Source organism: Hydra vulgaris, chromosome 04 (assembly GCF_038396675.1).
Source record: "Hydra vulgaris chromosome 04, alternate assembly HydraT2T_AEP".
Lineage (NCBI taxonomy): Eukaryota > Metazoa > Cnidaria > Hydrozoa > Anthoathecata > Hydridae > Hydra > Hydra vulgaris.
The window spans coordinates 13,544,234-13,563,090 of NC_088923.1; the positions used below are offsets into that span (position 1 = coordinate 13,544,234).

The 18,857-nt window shown below is 27.7% G+C and overlaps 3 protein-coding genes across 3 annotated transcripts; all 3 read right to left on the bottom strand.

The window, feature by feature from the left end:
- Positions 1-11,171: 11,171 nt before the first annotated feature.
- Positions 11,172-14,798, bottom strand: LOC136079200 (uncharacterized). Its single transcript, XM_065794921.1, has one exon. The coding sequence runs from the start codon at positions 14,796-14,798 to the stop codon at positions 11,172-11,174; it is 3,627 nt and encodes a 1,208-aa protein (XP_065650993.1).
- A 538-nt stretch (positions 14,799-15,336) lies between these two features.
- Positions 15,337-16,944, bottom strand: LOC136079201 (uncharacterized). Its single transcript, XM_065794922.1, has 3 exons — positions 16,633-16,944; positions 15,675-16,539; positions 15,337-15,512 (listed from the first exon to the last, which is right to left on the bottom strand). The coding sequence occupies exons 1-3, from the start codon at positions 16,942-16,944 to the stop codon at positions 15,337-15,339; spliced, it is 1,353 nt and encodes a 450-aa protein (XP_065650994.1).
- A 558-nt stretch (positions 16,945-17,502) lies between these two features.
- On the bottom strand, positions 17,503-18,361 carry LOC136079202 (uncharacterized). The gene is made up of 2 exons (XM_065794923.1): positions 18,260-18,361; positions 17,503-18,153 (listed from the first exon to the last, which is right to left on the bottom strand). The coding sequence occupies exons 1-2, from the start codon at positions 18,359-18,361 to the stop codon at positions 17,503-17,505; spliced, it is 753 nt and encodes a 250-aa protein (XP_065650995.1).
- Between the last annotated feature and the right edge of the window lie 496 nt (positions 18,362-18,857).

An 18,857-nucleotide genomic window follows, 5' to 3' on the forward strand; every position in this document is an offset into this window, starting at 1 on the left:
TCTTTGAAGGTCAACACCAATAATTAGCGCCTTCTACGAATCTTTTCAAGCTATTGTGAGCCATGTTAAACAGACCAAAACATATTGATACATTGCAAACGACAGTACAAAATGTAGCTTTTAGCTTTTCTGGTCTCATTTAACAGTTCAAGACTTTTTAGAAAGAGTTTATTTATATATCCTGGTTTTAAATCTCATCAGTTATTTCATTGAAGAGAAAAAAACCACTCTTAATTTCTAAAGTACGCAGATAATTATTAAATCATCTCTGCAGTATTTACTCAAAAAGATTCAATCAAGGGATTAGTCACCTTAAGTATACCCAACGGCTTCAGAACTGCAAGCTTGACAGCAAACATTTGTAGAAAATTAAGATGGTTCTTTGTTAAAAATTTTTTCGTTTAGTAAGGTATTAAATAAAAAATGCTGAGTGTTGTAAAAATGCATGCTTTTGGAATGCTGTTATTGTGCTCATATGAGCTGTGGCGGTTTAAGACAACAAAGAGAATTAAACATTAAACGGAACTGCATTTATCCAGAAAGTTCTCTTCCCTTCCGATGACCGTTATTAGACTAGTGCCGGCATCGAAGCGCTTGGTTCTGAGCTACAATTTTAATTATAGCGCCACGAATTTATTTTCATTTCATCCAAAAAATGTTAACAAATGTTAAAAAAGATATTATAAGGCTCCCTAATATATCAAGCATATTATATAGGTATCAATTTTTATAAATGGAAAGCATGCATTTTTCACAATCTTTTGATGATTTTCTCGGGTCAATATCTTGTTCAATCAGCCCAAAACAAATAAGAGTTACACTACCACATCAGGGATTACTAAAACAATAAATTTATTTATTGCTTTAGTAATATTATTGTATTTATATAGTGGTGAGGACGGAAGGAAAAAAACAATTGAATTATAAAAAAGTAATATAGTAATCAATAAATATATTTTTAAGCTCTATTATTTATAAAAATTTTAAAATTTTAGAAATAAAAGCAAATATTTAATGAAAATCAAAAAAATATTGGCTGCACCCTCATATTATATGAGAGAGATAACTTCTTAGAACCAATAACTGTTACTTTCGAGATTAATTGTTAGCATCGAGCGCACTAATAAAAAAGAATTTCTCGAAAAATTACGCATAGAAACATTTTTCGTATTTTGGAACACTGTTAACAAAAATGAATGAACTGCAAACAAGTAGAAAAAATTGTTTCACATAATTAAGAATTATGTGAAACATAATTCTTAATTTTGAGCTAAGAGAATGATGTTGTTACATAAATTATTCATAACATATAATACACAAAGTATTATATGTTATGAATAAGCCATATTATAAAGGCCAGCATTCACCTGATCATTTCAAAACTGTCTTTATTAATTATCACCCATATAAGTAATATCATCTTTCAATCAGTTCGATTGCGCAATGATCTGAATGCATGCAGGAGCAATGACAACCAGTTTCTTCATTTAACTCAAGAAAACTTTATTGGTTCTGCTGATTAAACATAATTATGACCATTTAGTGTATACAAATAAGTAAATGTTTCATAATATTTAACAATAAAGCTAATTAAAATGGATTGAATCTAAAGTGGTTGAGTTTAAAACAATTGTTAAAACAGCAATTTTCAAAGAAAAAACACTGCTAAATTTAAAATATTAATTTTGAAAAGATCAGTAAAAATTCTTCCTAAGTAATGTTTTCATTTCACCCACCCTAAGAAAACTATTGGTTTGTCTAGATTTTAAAAATGACAAATGTCTCACCTACTTGCAACACAAAAAAGTATTTAACCTGTCAATGCCTAATTCACTTTTACAACTTTTTTAAAGATGTCAGGAAGAAAGTATTGGTAATCGCGACGATGGTTTAATATATATATATACAGTATAGGACAAAATATTTGCAACCAACATCGAACAATGCTAAAAAGTGTTCCTAATTTTACATGTCTTAAAAACGAAACGAACTATACTACCACAGCAAATAGTTCAGGAGTCTGGAGTCATAGCATGCCATGACATGAGCAATCAGCTGACAGGTGACAGCACACAGGCAGAATTTTGTTGACAAGTGCCATTTTACAGCGGACAAAACAAGTGCAACTTTTTTGGTTTGTTTCATTTTCTTAAATCTGTTATGTGTCAACGTCACGGAAGTTTTTATATAATTAAAGGAAGTATCCAAAAGTTTCCAGAAGTTTCCAGAAGCATGCAGAAGCTTTCAGAAGTTTTCAGAAGAAACATCTGGAAGCATCCAGTAGCATCCAGAAGTATCCAGAAACATTCAGAAGCATCCAGACGCATCTAGAAGCTTCCAAAAGCATCAAAAGGAAGCATCTAGAATCTTCCAGAACAGGTTCACACAGGTTCATTTTACTATATAAGAGACATGTAAATCGACATGTAATTCAGTCAGTATATGGAAGTCAATCAGTCAGTATTATCAAGACAGTTTATCGAAGTGAGTTTTATCAAAGTGTTTTATCGAAGAACATCAATACAAGAAGTGAAATGCAACAAGTGTTTCATTACATCAATACAGTGCACATCCAACCAAGACGTTGTGTTCCACAATGCATTATTGTATCATCACAAGGTAAATGTAACACGGTAAGCCTTGAGAAGCGTGATTATTTATTTTTATTATTTTTATGACTTCAAGTGCAAAAATGGCTCCGACAGTCTTGGATTGGAACTAAGAAAGAATATTATTGGCGATTACGTAAGTGGAATGTCACAAAAAAGTATTTGTGATAAATATCGCGCGAAAAAATGGACCGTATCAAGACTATGTTCCAAATATCGTTCTACGGGGAAGTTGGAAGCAGATAACAATGGTGGAAGACCGCGTTCCACCACTTCTAGAGAGGATTCTATGATCGTCAGATCCGTCAAGAAGGATCCCTGGATATCATCAGTCGAGATAAAAAAGCAATTAGAGCTGCCTGTATTGGACCGAGCAATCAGACAACGTGCTGTTGAAGCCGGATTGTTTTCTCAACGCCCTGCAAAGAAACCGCTGATTTCACTAAAAAACCAGAAGAAAAGACTCCTGTTTGCTACATCTCATATTGAATGGAATGTGCAGAAATGGCGAACTGTCCTGTTCAGTGATGAATCGAAGTTCAACATCATTGAGAGCGATGGCATTTGCCGTGTACGTCGACCGGCCGGAAAACGCCTCGATTTACGTTAGTGCCATAAGACCGTGTAGCATGGTGGAGGCAATGTAATGGTCTGGGGGTGTTTTTCTGCTAACGGTTTAGGTCCAATACATCGAAACGATGGAATAATGGACCGTTTCATGTATAAAAATATCCTGAAAGATGTTATGTTACCTCATGCTGAATGGAATATGCCAATAAAATGGGTTTTTCAGCAAGATAACAATCCGAAACACACTGCAAAAGTAGTCAAGCAGTGGTTTCAAGACAACCACCTATCGGTGATGGATAGGCCACCTCAATCTCCGGATCTCAACCCTATCGAGAACCTGTGGGAGATTGTCAACCGCAGAATTAATTGTGAAGGTGTTTGTAATAAGGATCAACTGTTTGAACAAATCCAAAAGGCTTGGGCAGCGATTCCATAAAGTTTCATTGATCACCTGATCGAATCTATGCCTCGAAAATGCAAGGCTGTGGTCGACAACAAAGGATTCGACACGAAATATTGATAGCAAAATACAGCTTGGTCAACATTTTGTCGAGTTGCACTTGTTTTGTCCAGAAGGAAGTCAACTTTTTTAATACTTTGTATTAATTTATTAATTTTCGTGTACAAATAATAAACTTTGTGATGAATAAAACTTGAAGAACTTTGTCTCTAAACAGTTAGATATTTATTTCTCTAAATTGAAAAAATGCAGCATATTTATTTATATATATATATATATATATATATATATATATATATATATATATATATATATATATATATATAAATTAAATGCGTAAATTTTTCACGTTGTTAAAGATTTTTTGTATTGTTATATATTTTCATGTTATGTAAAACTTTTTTAACATATGTAGATTTATATAACATAGACTTCCAAAAATTGTGACACAGGTTGTCATATATTCCAAATGATTTCAAAAATCAACTTTGGATATGGGTGTATGTGAAAACATTGGCAACCAGCTTGTATGCCAAAACATAAAAGACTCAGAAACTAAAGTTTCAAGTAAACTTCCTGTAAGATTTTTGTTATTGATAGATTATAAAAAATAAATAAATTTTAAAAATCTATTTTAGCCTATGCTGATGTAACATCTAAAATGTGAGAGGAGAAACCATTTAGAGATTAAAGTTTTCGAGATTAAATTAAAATCAGAAGATTCTAAAAGTAATTTTTCTTATTGATTCTTGCAGAAATTGTAGAATATTGACTGAAGCCAGATTAGTTTGTGAGAAAGTACTTTATATACATACATATTTTTCACATACACCCATATTCAAAGTTAATTTTTGAAATCATTTGAAATATATGACAACCTGTGTCATAATTTTTGAGTGTCTGTTATATAAATCAACATATGTTAAAAATGTTTTACATAACATGAAAATACATAACGATGTAAAAAATCTTTAACAACGTGAAAAATTTACGTGCTTATATGTACATATATATATATATATATATATATATATATATATATATATATATATATATATATATATATATATATATATATATATTTATATATATATATATATATATATATATATATATATATATTTTTTTTATTTTTGTTCTTCTCTTAGATATTAAATAAATTTATTTCATAAACACATAAATAGTGAATCCGATATTATTGTATAATACATAATAAAATAAGTTTCATACTTTCATAAAGTCTTTAAAAGATAAAATTACTTCTTTCAGTTTTTTTGTGAATGAAATGTAATTCCATTCATGCGTAAAATCAAAATTTTTTAAAACTATTTTGTTCCAAAGAAAAGCTCCTCGAAATGCGATACATGACTTTCCAAAATTAGTCAGAGAAAAAGGTTGCTGAACTAGATTATCATTTCTTAAGTTTTATTTATTTCTTTCTTTCAAGGTATATAAGTTATGAAAGGAAACAGGAGATACGTTAGTTTTACATTTATACATAAAACAAAGTATATTAAAAATATTCAGTTGATAACTATTAAGAATTTTCATTTGAAATAAAAGTGGTTTGGCATGAGCAAGTCAATCTTTATAATTGATAAGACGAGTAATATGCTTCTGCTGACGATAAAGAGGTTGCAATTTAGATTTGTTGATATTACCCCAGGCAATGTTTGCATAATTTATATGGCAGTGGATTTAAGAGAAATATGAATGTGTTAAACTGTGCTTATTTAAAATATTTCTAGCTTTATACATAACTCCTATATTTCAAGCAATGTTTTGGACCATAAATCAATGTGATATTTCCAACCAAGGTTTTCATCAATATAGATACCTTTAAAGTTAGTAGCTATTTCTCTTTTAATTTGAACTTTGTCAATAAAAAGTAAAGGCATGACACGAGGCAATACCTTTTTTTTTGAAGTTTGATGAAAAAGTGTCCAATTTATTTTCTCAACATTGAGAGAAAACTTATTTTTTAAACCAGTTAGAAATTTTTGTTAATTCAAGGTTCATATTTTGGAATAATGTCGTTATGTTATTATGAGATAAACAGAGATTAGTATTTTGAGATAAAAAGAGATTAGATTAGCAAACATGACCGTCATTAAATTAGAGGCTTCAGGGAGATCATTAATGTAAATTAAAACGAGGAGGGGTCTACGGTTGCTTAAATAACTTTTAAGTATCATTAAAATATTTCCTTTAAAACCATAAAACTCAATTTTTTAAAATAGAATTATGTGGTCAATCGTATTAAAGGCTTTTGATAGATCTATGAAAACACCTAACGTATATTGCGATTTTTCAAAAGATTCAGAAATATTGCGGGTAATTTATAGCATAGCGTGTTCGGTTAAATTATTTTTTTTAAATCCGTATTAATTTTGATACAGTATATTATTTAAAGATAAATGGTTGAAAATATATATATATATATATATATATATATATATATATATATATATATATATATATATATATATATATATATATATATATATATATATATATAAATATATATATATATATATATATATATATATATATATATATATATATATAAATATATATGTATATATATATATATATATATATATATATATATATATATATTATATATATATATATATATATATATATATATATATATATATATATATATATATATATATATATATATATATATATATTAAACCATCGTCGCGATAAAGGCCTAAATCATTTATGTTGATTATTTTACTTAATAAATTTAAAATATATAACCCAACACATTCACAAAGTTCTGCGACTAGTAATATTGTCGCGTAAAATTATTTCATAGTTTTCTTTTGTGAGTTGGTAAATGTTAGTAGTATAGTATGCGGGTTCTGGCACATTTTGATTTCGACCTTTTTAGTATCCACATTTTTCATATTATTTCAGGTTCATTTCAAACTGTATTTTATAAATTTTTGATAAAATTCAATTTTTTTTCTTATCGATTTGATCGTTTTTTTATTTCTGGGTCAATTCAATCTAAAAAAATTTAATCGCGATCAAATTTTTTATAAAATTTGTCTATTTTATAAAAAATATTATTCTATATTATAATTTTCTCAATTTTTTATTATCTATCCAAGAGTTAAACGATTCAGGACTTTCATTTCCTAAATCTAAATCTGTCATAATACTTGTAAAATTAGAAATCTTTTTAATAATAGCTACTTCTGTTAATTTACTTTGTATTGATTCAATCATCGAACCGATAAAAATACCATCAATTTTTAAGCATCCAACGACATTACATCTTTGATTTATATAATCATGACCTGAAGTTTCAACAAGGGATTTATTATTTTTACGATAAAATAGTGAAGTTATTCTTAAATCTTTTTTCTTTTGTGTAAATAACTTTCCATATATTACTGGAGGTGCATTTGGTTTATCTGTATTATATCTTAAAATCTTTAAATTTGAAGTATTAACTTGGGATTTTCGCCCACCTTTTCTTATTTCATCTTTATAAATTTCAATTTGTTCTCTACAAAATTCTTCAATAGCTTCAATCATTTCAATAAATTTTTGTTGTTTTTCAGTTATACCTTCTTTTTCATCAAAACATAATAAAGAAAGTGAATAGCCATTAAGTTCATTCGTTTTCATATCTTTATTTTCGCAAACACCATATGAAAATAAAGGTAATGTTTTTATTAAAACGGGTCCCTCATTTCCATTAGGATATTTATATGCAAGATGTAATTTTTGATATGGAACAGGTTTGTCAGCTTTAAATACTTTTTTTACAAATAAGTTTTCAATGTTAAATTTTTCAGGAGTTATAAATATTTCATTAGCATTTTTCATTTCCATTTTATATACGCAAGAAAATTATTTATATTATTTTCAAAAAAAAATTTATTTTGTAAAACTTAACTGTAATAATAAAGTACTCCGATGACGGTAAAACTTCTAGATTGTGGTACTTGTGCATCTCCAGAGTTTAATGTAACTACTAATCTTCTTCCAGCTGCAACAGCAGGCATTGAATCTTTAAAATTTCTATAAAATGAGATAGTAGTTGTAGATGTAATTGAAGGTGTTGGAGCACCATTAGTGTCTATTTGAGCTAATAGTCCAGATTCTTCATTATTAAATGAATAAAGATTAGCACTATTCCATGAGGTGAGATAAAAATCTTCTAATCCAGATGACATGAATATACATGTACTAGTACTAGTCTGATTATATGCATCTACATATCCACCAGATATTGTATAATTAGCATAATTATATGGAGTCCAAGGTGTTATAGCATTGCTAGTATGTTTAGGAGGAACGCTACCATCATACATTCGCACTCTTGATTCCCACCAAGCTCCAGATAAGCCAATAATACGCATTCTAATATATTTTAGATAGATTCCTCTACCATTTCCTGCAGTATCCATTAAAATATATTCTTTACCATAAGATGTATTAGTATATCTAAATACATCAGATCGTAAACTAAGATCTGAGATGTAAGGTGGTAATGATGGATTTCTACTAACAAAAGGTTGTATCCAATATTCGACCATAACTCCAGTAGCGTTATAAAGTTCAATTTTTAAAGTTTGTTTAAATGGCATATCAAATGTAAAATATCCTCCAAATTGAGTAGCATTATGCATATTACATCCTTGCAAAGAGTTAGCATAAAATGAACCACCAAGTGGAGAAAATAAAAAATCACAAGCTAGACCAGCAGCATCCATTCCAGTATTAACTGTAGTATAAGCAAGATTTCCTATACGAAGTTCACCATCTGCGTATATTTTAATAAATACGTTACCTGCAACACTTGGTCCGGTATCACCTGGTCTACTTAATGCTAGCCATAGTTTTCTTAGAATACCACTGTTATTATTATTAAATGATATAGTATATACATCTGTTCCCTTATCACCTGTACTTGGTGGAAGAGTTTGTTTTTTTGATCCAAGACATGTTAAACTTGAATCAGGTACTATTTTTACAATGTGAGAATTAGGTACTATATGATCGACGTAATCTTTTGAAGTAACATCATTTGGATGTGTAGGAATTGGTAGATTTTCTATTGTGTTACCATTCATATCAATTTTAGCAGTCATATTATTCAATCCGTCTCTTCTAAGAAATGTGCTATTAGCTTGAGTCATTGTTAATCCATCAACTACTGTTTGTGAATTTGAATTTGTTGTTCTTCCAAATATATCAACAGGCATTTTTATATACATAAGATTTTTTTAAATTTAATTTATTAATAATATCTTGAAAATCAACTCCTTCATCTAGTTTTTTCAATACGTAAAGGCACAAATGTCCACAGAATGAAGTGTCTCCAAATTGAACTCTTTCACTATTATAATAGCCTTGATTTTTAAAATAATCAACAAGTTCAGGTTGAGGTTGTGCATAAGAGTCAAAGACATACTTTTTGTCATCGACTTTATACCAACAGATCCAATGAAACCCATCTGTATTTGAATCTCCTGTATTTACTATTCCGCATTCTTTTTTATTCATTTTCTTTGGTAGTTGATCTCTTACAAATACACCTCTAAAATTTTTTATTTTTAGTTTTTTTGCTGCTTTTTCTAATTGAAAATTTGTAAGTGGTACATTAGGTAAAATTATTCCTTCAACATTTATAAATTTGTTCATTATATATATGAAAAAGGATTTTTTTTTTCATATATAGATTTCAACTAAGTTATAGTATCCTTTATGCGGATCATATTTATCAATTTTTTGGCTGTAGATGATATTAAATTCGACATTGTCAATACATTTTGCATGGTAAAATTTGTAATATTTTTTTATTGCGTTTATGAGATCATTTGTTCTATTTTTAAGTGTCATTTTATCAGCATATTTTGTTAAAACTGTTATTTTACCCTTTTTTCTATTCATTAAAGTTTTTAATTTATATCTTCGTTTCATCTGCATTTCCATTTTATATAAAGAAAAAAAATATTATTGTAATTTATAAATTTTTTGTAATTTATAACTTACTTAATTTTATTATATTTATGACATTATTACAATAATTTTCAATTGAATTAAATTCGTCAATGTTTTCGATGCATAAGACGTCAATAGCTAAATCGTCTTCAACATAGTCATATAAACTTTTTGCTTCTTCTATTGCTTCTTCTAATAAATCTATATCAGAATTATTAATAGCTATTACAATTTTATTATTCTTACATATAGATTTGATTTTTAGTTCACGTGAAGTTTTCATTTTATGTAGAAATAAAATTATTTATTCCAAATTTCTCTAACTTTACATTCAATCTCATTTACTGGTTCTTTCAGGAATACATTTAAAGAATATTCTCTTCCATATAAACTAATAAGTAAATCTAAATAGTCAGGTGAAATGAAAAATTCTTTCAATTCAGGTAAATGTATATTTGTTTCTTTTATCTTTTCATAATCATAAGTGAAAATACTCGGATTCGTAGATAAACTTTTCCAATCTACATTATCTAAATTATATTTTAATAATTCAATAGCATTAGGATTTGCAGATAATTCATACCAATCTACTTCATCTAAATTATCTTTTAATAATTCAATAGCATTAGGATTTGAAGATAATCCCTCCCAATCGACTTCATCTAAATTATCTTTTAATAATTCAATTGCATTTGGATTTGAAGATAACCAATACCAATCCACTTTATCCAAATTATCTTTTAACAAATCAATAGCTTTTGGATTTGAAGATAACCAATACCAATTAACTTTATCTAAATTATCTTTTAATAATTCAATTGCATTAGGATTTTTAGATAATTCACTCCAATCGACTTTATCTAAGTTATCTTTTAACAAATCAATAGCATTAGGATTTGAAGATAACCTATACCAATTGACTTTATCTAAATTATTTTTTAATATGTCAATTGCATTAGGATTTTGAGATAACCTATACCAAATTACTTTATCTAAATTACCTTTTAATATCTCAATTGCATTAGGATTTTGAGATAATTCACTCCAATCGACTTTATCTAAATTATCTTTTAACAACATGATAGCAATTGGACTCGGATTTTCAGATAAACGTGACCAATCTACTAATTTTTCAAATTCTATAACATTTATTATTCTCATTTTTATATAAAGAAAAAAATTATTTATATCATTTCAAAAAATTATTTTTTTAATTTTATTTCTTTATGTAGAAATAAAATTATTTTTCACGTTCTTTTAAATTTATATAAAAGTTTTTTAAAATAATTTGTTGCCTTTTGCCTAACTGTTATGGTTACGATTTTTGGCTTATTAATGAGATTATAGTGTCCATATGCTAATGTATGAATTCCATCTTCTAATATGACTCTTTTATCATCTTCTGAACTTAATGCTACTTTATTAATCTCTTCTGTATAAACTTCATGTGCATGTGATCTTATAATATTGATTTTCCTTATGTGTTCTTTTCTATAAAGTAAACAATCTTTATAATCGTTGTGTGTTATGTAGTTCTTAACAACATTCTTTTTTACTCCTTTTCATTTTTTGTTTTCTTTTCCGTTCATCTTGTATGAATACAACTTGGATCTTAATCCTACAAATTCTTCAATTTGTTTTCCTGCTGCTTCATCTTTGAACATTCCAAGTACTTTCTTATTTAATCCAACTTTAAATCCATTATTAATTGCTAGGTGATTTGGATCAAATTCACTAGTATCAAATTTACTTTCAATATCGTTTTTAATATCTTCATAAAAATCCTCTGTTTTTATTTTGTATGCTAATGAATCTGTATCTGTGAATAAGAGTTTGGCTTTATCAGAATATTTTTTCTTTATGTAATCGTAATGAAATTCATACATTAGAGTTTTGCTCAAATCTAATATACACATTCCTAAGTAAATTGGCTTGTTATACTTTAATTTGGTTCTCTTCATATGAATGGCTATTAAATTTTCATCAAATATTGTCCTACTTTCATAGTTTGGTCTTGATGCTAATTTAACAGCTTCATCTCTGTTTGTGACTAACCTTACATCAACTCTTTTTTCAATATTTTCCATTGCTTTTCCAAAGACTGAATTGTTCATGAGTTTAAAGAAATCTTTTTCAAATTCATTTGTTGCTTCAGTCCTTAGATTAGTATTCAGTTCAATATATTCGCTTAACCATGCACTTTCTTCAAAGCTTATTCCTCTATGAATTTTTGTTATCTTTAGTCCTAATCTTTCATACAATTTAAGATTTGTATAATGTATCACATAATTTTTCTTATTATTCAAGTTTAGAATTAATTTTTCAACTTTACCCACTTTTACTCTTTCAGGAGCAAGTGGATAGTCATTATGTTCATCATGAAGATGATCTGGATAATCTAAATCAACTTCAAGTATACATGGAACTGATCTCCAGTTTTTCAATTCATCTTCATCCATCCAACCAAATCCATGCGTAGGAAGTGGTTTACTCATAGCCCATCCATATAGATTATTAGCATCTAGATATTGGATAAATTTTGAAGGTTTAGTTTCATCATAATTATCCATATACTTATTATTAGATTTTCCTAATCTATTTGATATTGTACTGATTCCGCCTCTTATTCCTTTTTGTATCATGAGGATCATATCATAATCACTCAACAGTTCTAACTCTACTTTTGTTTTTTTCAATGCAGCCTCCCAAGCTAATCCTGGTGATGTATAATACCAAGCTGGATCTAACTTATAATTTTTCATGCAAACATCTCTAAAATCAAAGACATCAGCTAGTAAAAGTACATCTGAAACATTATTTAAGTTGTGATAATCTCTAAAAGATTTACAATGAAACTCATTCCATACAGTTTGCGCATGTAAGTAAGCATCATCATTAATTCCTTCATCATTCAATTTAGAAAAGAACGATTCTTTTGGAGGTAGTTGTGCTTCATTAAATTTATCAATAGAATCAGCCCAATCATAAGGGTATATACCTTTTTTGAGTAATAAATCTAATTGTGTACCTGTATACAATTTTCCGATATTTTTACATTGTTCTTTTGTTAAATTTTTTGATAGAGCATCTAAACTAGATGGCATAAATCTATAACTGTCTATGAAACGAATCTCTCGCTTAATATCAACAGTTTTATCCTCTTTATTAATAAACTCTCCAACTTGAATCTCTCTAGAAAAGCTGATATACTTTTCTTCGTTGTTAGGTATACAGCTTAATTTACCTCCTGATAATTTCTTTATGAACAAGTGACTATCATAACCAGATAAATTATGAAATAGTACTGGAAAGAACTCTGGAATTCTATATTTCAAATTACAATCTTTATGAGCAGCACCTCTGTATTTTCCAGTTAAATGACAATGATCTCGCACTCTGTCTTTTCCTAAATCTTCTTCACAAATATGGCACTTTATTGCTGCTTTAAAGTCTTTCTTATTTTTACTTGTAAATATCATAGGCTTCTTAAAATCTACTTCATTACAAATTTGTATAATGTCTTCTTGTAATCTATCTACAAATATCTTAGCAATATCATCTTCTTCACTATTTGCAGTAAATGTTACTAATTTATCTTTGTATATACTTTGATCAAAAAATTTAATATAGTAACAGAATGAACTTGGTATATGTTTTTGATACTGCTTCGTATAGGATTCATTTGGATTGGGAGTACGAGTATTGATAGGTTTAATAAAACTTTGAAAGTCTGCATATATTACAAAGGGTACTATCATTGATTTATAATAATATTTAAAATACATTGTTGAACCTTGTTTTGGAAGATCAATACGAACTGAATCATGTGTATTACAATACAATTTATGCTTAGATAATGATTCTTCTGAACTAAATCCTAATAAACAATTTCTACAATAGTGAGTTGCACAATTTCTTTTTGATGTTTGTGATGGAAGTAATCTACTTAAATTATTTATTAAACAATAATGATTCGTTTCACCATCAGATATTAACAACACATCTATTAAATGTTGTCTATCATTATTCTTTGAAATACGTAAAGGATAAACTGAACTCTCATATCCATATACATTCACACTTATATCTTGATTATTTTTCTCAAATTGTGTAATTTGTTTTAATGAAACTGGAAATTCTATTTTATTCCAATTTATTTTTTCAGCTTGAGTTATAAGATCTTTATCTATTCTTTGAGGATTATTATCTGTTGGATTTAATGCTCTTGCAATACACCACTTAAAGCATTGATTATCATCATTTTGCATATTAATGATTGCTTTTTTAGCTGCTAATTTTTTATCAAGTGGAATATAAGATTTTGTTTTAAGTGGATTATACTCTATAATATTTATATCCATTTTTTTAATAGAAACAAATATCCAGTTTGATCCTAACTGTTGAAACATTGAAAAAGTTTCTAAAATTTTAGACTTTGATGTTTCATAAATTTCATCTAAATTTGTAGATTCTAATATAACAGTACTATTCGTTGCAAATCTAGGAGTTGCGGTTATAGCATCTCCTGTAAAAATACTAGTTTTTACCATTTTACAAATGACAACTATATTCACTTTTGATCCTCTATTTTCATTTAGTACTTTAATTGCACTATTTTTAGCAACATTCATAAAAGTTTCAAGATCATATCCTTTTATACCTTTAGCTGAATATTGTTTTGCCACATTCTTAACAGCTGATTGTGTCAATTTAAATTCCACTTTGCTTGGGTTCAAAGGATTTTTGTATATTGTAGAGTAAACTAGAGATTTTATTGAGTCTATTTTTCTTTTAAGCTCAGATCCTGTATCTTCTACTTTTTTCTTAATCGGATCTGGTACATAGGGTTTAATCCATTCTTCAACATCTATAATTCTGTTGACAACATACGATGATACATTTTTTACAGCTGTAGTCAACTTTGAAAATAATCCAGGTTGTAAAACAGGTGATAAACTTGATGATGGAATTTGTTCGTTTAATATATGATTTACATGGCTTTGTACAGGAGATGGAGCTAATATATTAGAATTATCAAATGTTATTAGATCCGAAGTGGTATGACGAGCAGAAGGAACTTGTATTGGAGATAATGCATTAACAAGTTCACCTTTTCGCATATTATAATAATGTTTAATTCCTCGCTCTTTAGCGATTTGTTTTAATTCTTTTACCGTTTTGTTTTCCATTTTTATATCCATAAGATTTTTATTTTTTATAATAATAAAATTTCTTTATATCATTTTTTTCAAAAATTTTTTTTCTTATCAAAATTTTATATGATAAGATCATATGAAATTTAATATTTTAATATTATTTTTTTGGTCTTTTTATAGCTATTTTGTAAGATTCGCATTTTTCAAAAGGATCTGAAGTAGATTGCACAAATCCATTTGATTTTTTCCAATACAATTAACATAAAGTTGGTTTAAACATTTTATAAAATTCCATACCTTTATCTCCCATTTTTATATATCAATCTTTTTTTAAGCGATTTTAGCACATCAAAAATCTAAAGATTTTTTTAATTTTTTAGAATTGAGTACTTCAATCTTATAACCATCCTCAATCTTTCCATCACGTAATTCAAAATAACCAAATCCATGTCCAGTTTCTTTCATAGCCATATATAATGATTTATATATTATTTCTTCTCCTGTTTCTATGTTTGTGAGTTTAATAGTGACTGGTTCTCTCCTAATTGTTCTTAATCTTTCATATTTTGGATCAATTTCCTTTTTTTTCTTTTTCTTCTTTTACTTTATTTAATCTAGGTCTTCCTACTGGTTTTCTCTCACGAACTTCTTTTACTTTATTTAATCTAGGTCTTCCAATAGGTCTTTTCACATCAGTTAATTCTGTTGCTTTTGACATGATTGCATCCTTATCAATCAAACCATTATCTATAGCAAGCATTAATAATGTGACATAATTTTTTGATGTTTGTGAAATGTTATTTTCTTTTAATAAATTTTGCAATGCTGTCCTTGTATAATACATTTTTATTATATAAAGAAAAAAAATTATTTATATCATTTTTTAATTAATAATAAGGTCTAATTTACCTCCATCTGATTTAAAATTCACTAATTTATCTGATATCACTAGAGCATATCCTATCGTATATTGAGGAACTGCTGTATTAAAGTTCATTTTAATTTGTATATCTATTACTGATGATTTATATCTTTCTGGTTGATTACTTACATCAATAACAAATATAGGGAACAAATCTTTATAATCAAGAGGTTGTATGTTACTATTAGTAATCAATTCGTTCATTCCATAATATTTTTCACTAAATACAGCTGCATCTTTATAAGCTCTTGAGAATTGTTGATTTGGAAATGATAAGCTGTAATCAGTTACTGGGTATTTATCAGAACTTAGCATAACGTAAATATTTTTCAAGTCACAATGATCGAATAGTGCTGGATTAGTTGTTTGATCTCCATTTTTATTTGTTTGAAATCCAACAATAATATATCTTGGTCTTTCACTAGATGTTTTTACACTAAGTTTCCAAGTAGTTGATAGAGTTTGTGGGATTTCTAAACTATCACATTGCCTAGTTCTAAAAGCAACTGGAATTGTTGCTTTAGATGCTATAATACTTAAAAGTTCATTTTGTTGTGCTAGAGCTGGTTGTACATGCGGCATAAACAATGTCACTCTTTGGAGGTCTACTTTTCCAGCAGCTACAGTAGCTCCTCTAAAAATAGCATCATCATCAGATTTTCTAGTAAGAACTATTGTATGTTTAAACCCGTAAATAACTGTATCATAATCATCACAGAATCCGAAGATATGCTTTAAAGGTACGCAAAATGAAAATGTACCTTTTGCAGTTGGTTTTTGAATCAAGAATCCTTGTCTTGCTGCAAATCCTGTGTTTTCTGCAATGACTGCTGCTGTTGCTGAATCTTTATACTATAATTGATTCAACCCTTGAGCTAATTGATAAGCGTTCGGGTATTTAAGCATCCCTAACATTGTAGTTGCTTGTCCAGGATTAAAAACTACTTCAATATCTTGATTAGATAATTGATAAGCTATTTGACTAAATAGGTACATAATACCATTATTTGTAAGAGCTACTGCATCTGCATTAGCATAAGCTGTATTATCAGCTTTAAGAAGTCTTCCTTCAAACAACAGGTATGCATCAGATGGTACTGAATATAAATCGGATTGTTCAATATTTATTATAATATTTCCAGTATTATTTAGATTAGGTCGAGATGCTGGATCATAATCTCGATAATAATATTTTTCAATTGATTCATCTACAATTGGTGTTTCTGTAATATTTAAAATTGATTGAGAAGTTGTCATTTTTTATATAGAAAATTTTTTTTTTTTATATACTCTGAAGGCCTCTCCCTTTTTTAACTAAATCCTCTATTCTGATAGCATTCTTACGTAATAGCTTTACTCCGCTTGGGCCTTTCAGACCATTTCCATTAATTATATTATTTAAATTTATTACTGCTTCATCTCCTGACTTTGCTAATCTTGATAATATATCCTCACTTTTTTTACTAAGATTTACTTTTGGAGCTACTTTATTAATTAATTTATTTCATTTTTCAATTGTAACATTTTTAGCAGCTTCTATTGCTGATGTTGCAAGTTCTTTTCCTGCTGATTTAGCAGCATTTACTGCAGTTTTTCCTAAATCAGTAGCTGCAAGCTTTTTAATCATAGCTGATGATACTTTTGTTACATTTAATGCTGCTGCTCGTCTAAACATTTCTCTTAAAGTATCAAAAAATCCACTACCACCAATAACATGTTTTTTCACAAATCTTTTATTTTGAACAATAATCATTTTTAATTAGGGAAAATTTTTTTTTATATTGCAAGAGTATTCTGTATTGCTTCATACTTACCCTAACTTAATACACCTTGTCTTAATAATTCATCGCTAATTGCAACAGCTTCATTTCTTGATGAACTATTACCTGCTTCCCATGCAGCTATACGTAACTCAAGCATCTCAACTAGAGCATTAGGATCACTAGGAAGAATTACAGTTTGTATTCTTGTTCTTTTAACTCCAGTTCCATATTCAAGTTTTCTCTTTGATAATATAGGAGTTCTTATATCTTTCCAAATTGGAGATATTAACTCATTATATTTTTCACTTCTAGATGATCTTACTTTACCTTTATCAGTAGTAAGGGCATCTGTATTTATTAATATTTCTCTATAATTTCTAAGATCTTCATTACTATATACCTCTTTATTAGGTTTAAACTTTGTTACTAATTCCCAAAGACCTGGTGTAACATCATATTTCTTTCCATCAACAGTTATATCATCATTATTAATTGTAATTGGTTTTTTACCAATATATAGTTCATCTCCATTTGAATGTATACCAAATATAGGATCTGTAGACTTTTTACTTTTTGCATACAATCTAAGATAATTTGTTGCAATTTTTTCAAAATTTAAAATATTTGATCTTTCAGGAACTTCGGACCCTTTATCAAGAGGAAGGATAGCAAGATCCTTTTCAGGATTTAAAAAAAGTGAGTGCTAATTGATCTTTCAAATGAGATATAGTATTATTTATTCCAGATTGACTATCAATTAAGGGTCTATATAACTTTGATAAATCCATCTGTAGGTTATAGTCACCCACCTTTTCAGCAATATTATCTTGTTGTACTTTTTTCTTAAGATAAATGTATTCTTTTACAAGTTGATCTCTTTTATCAGGATCTGTATATTTAAACAACGACATTTTTATATATTTAAGAAAAAATAAAACACATAACATCTTTTATGTTATGTGTTTTTAATTTTTATAAATGATGTCTTTAATTTCAAAATCACTATAATTAATATCAATATCTTCTATCGGATTAAATATTAAATCAGACAATAGTTTGCTTCTTGTAAATTTTTTTTCTTTAAGATTACAATCTTAAATTATATACATATCTATCAACTAATCTACACTTTTCTTTCTTACTAATATTTTTCCATTCTTTATATGATTCTTTAATCATATTTTCAACATTACCATTATCTTTATATTTAAACTGAATAAGATAATATAGCTTATCTCTACCTTCATCACTATACTGAGTAGGTATTTTAAAGTTACCTCCATCAGTAATTAGCATATTATTTCTTATAAAGCCTGCTTCTCCAAATACTAATTTTTCTAAATATCTTTTTTTATTCAAATCATTTTCACGCTTGCTACATTCTAAAAAGAAAGGGTAAAAGTAAAA

What these genes read in the sequence shown, in the direction of transcription:
- LOC136079200 (XM_065794921.1), bottom strand. Translation starts at nt 14,798, where the DNA reads ATGGAAAACAAAACGGTAAAAGAATTAAAACAAATCGCTAAAGAGCGA.
- LOC136079201 (XM_065794922.1), bottom strand. Translation starts at nt 16,944, where the DNA reads ATGACAACTTCTCAATCAATTTTAAATATTACAGAAACACCAATTGTA. An exon ending in TATCTAATCAAGATATTGAA is followed by an intron (nt 16,540 to 16,632) that starts GTAGTTTTTAAT and finishes AATCAATTATAG; the next exon opens with TATAAAGATTCAGCAACAGC. An exon ending in GAATTTTAAATCAGATGGAG is followed by an intron (nt 15,513 to 15,674) that starts GTAAATTAGACC and finishes TGCTTGCTATAG; the next exon opens with ATAATGGTTTGATTGATAAG.
- LOC136079202 (XM_065794923.1), bottom strand. Translation starts at nt 18,361, where the DNA reads ATGTCGTTGTTTAAATATACAGATCCTGATAAAAGAGATCAACTTGTA. An exon ending in AAGATAATATTGCTGAAAAG is followed by an intron (nt 18,154 to 18,259) that starts GTGGGTGACTAT and finishes AAGATCAATTAG; the next exon opens with CACTCACTTTTTTTAAATCC.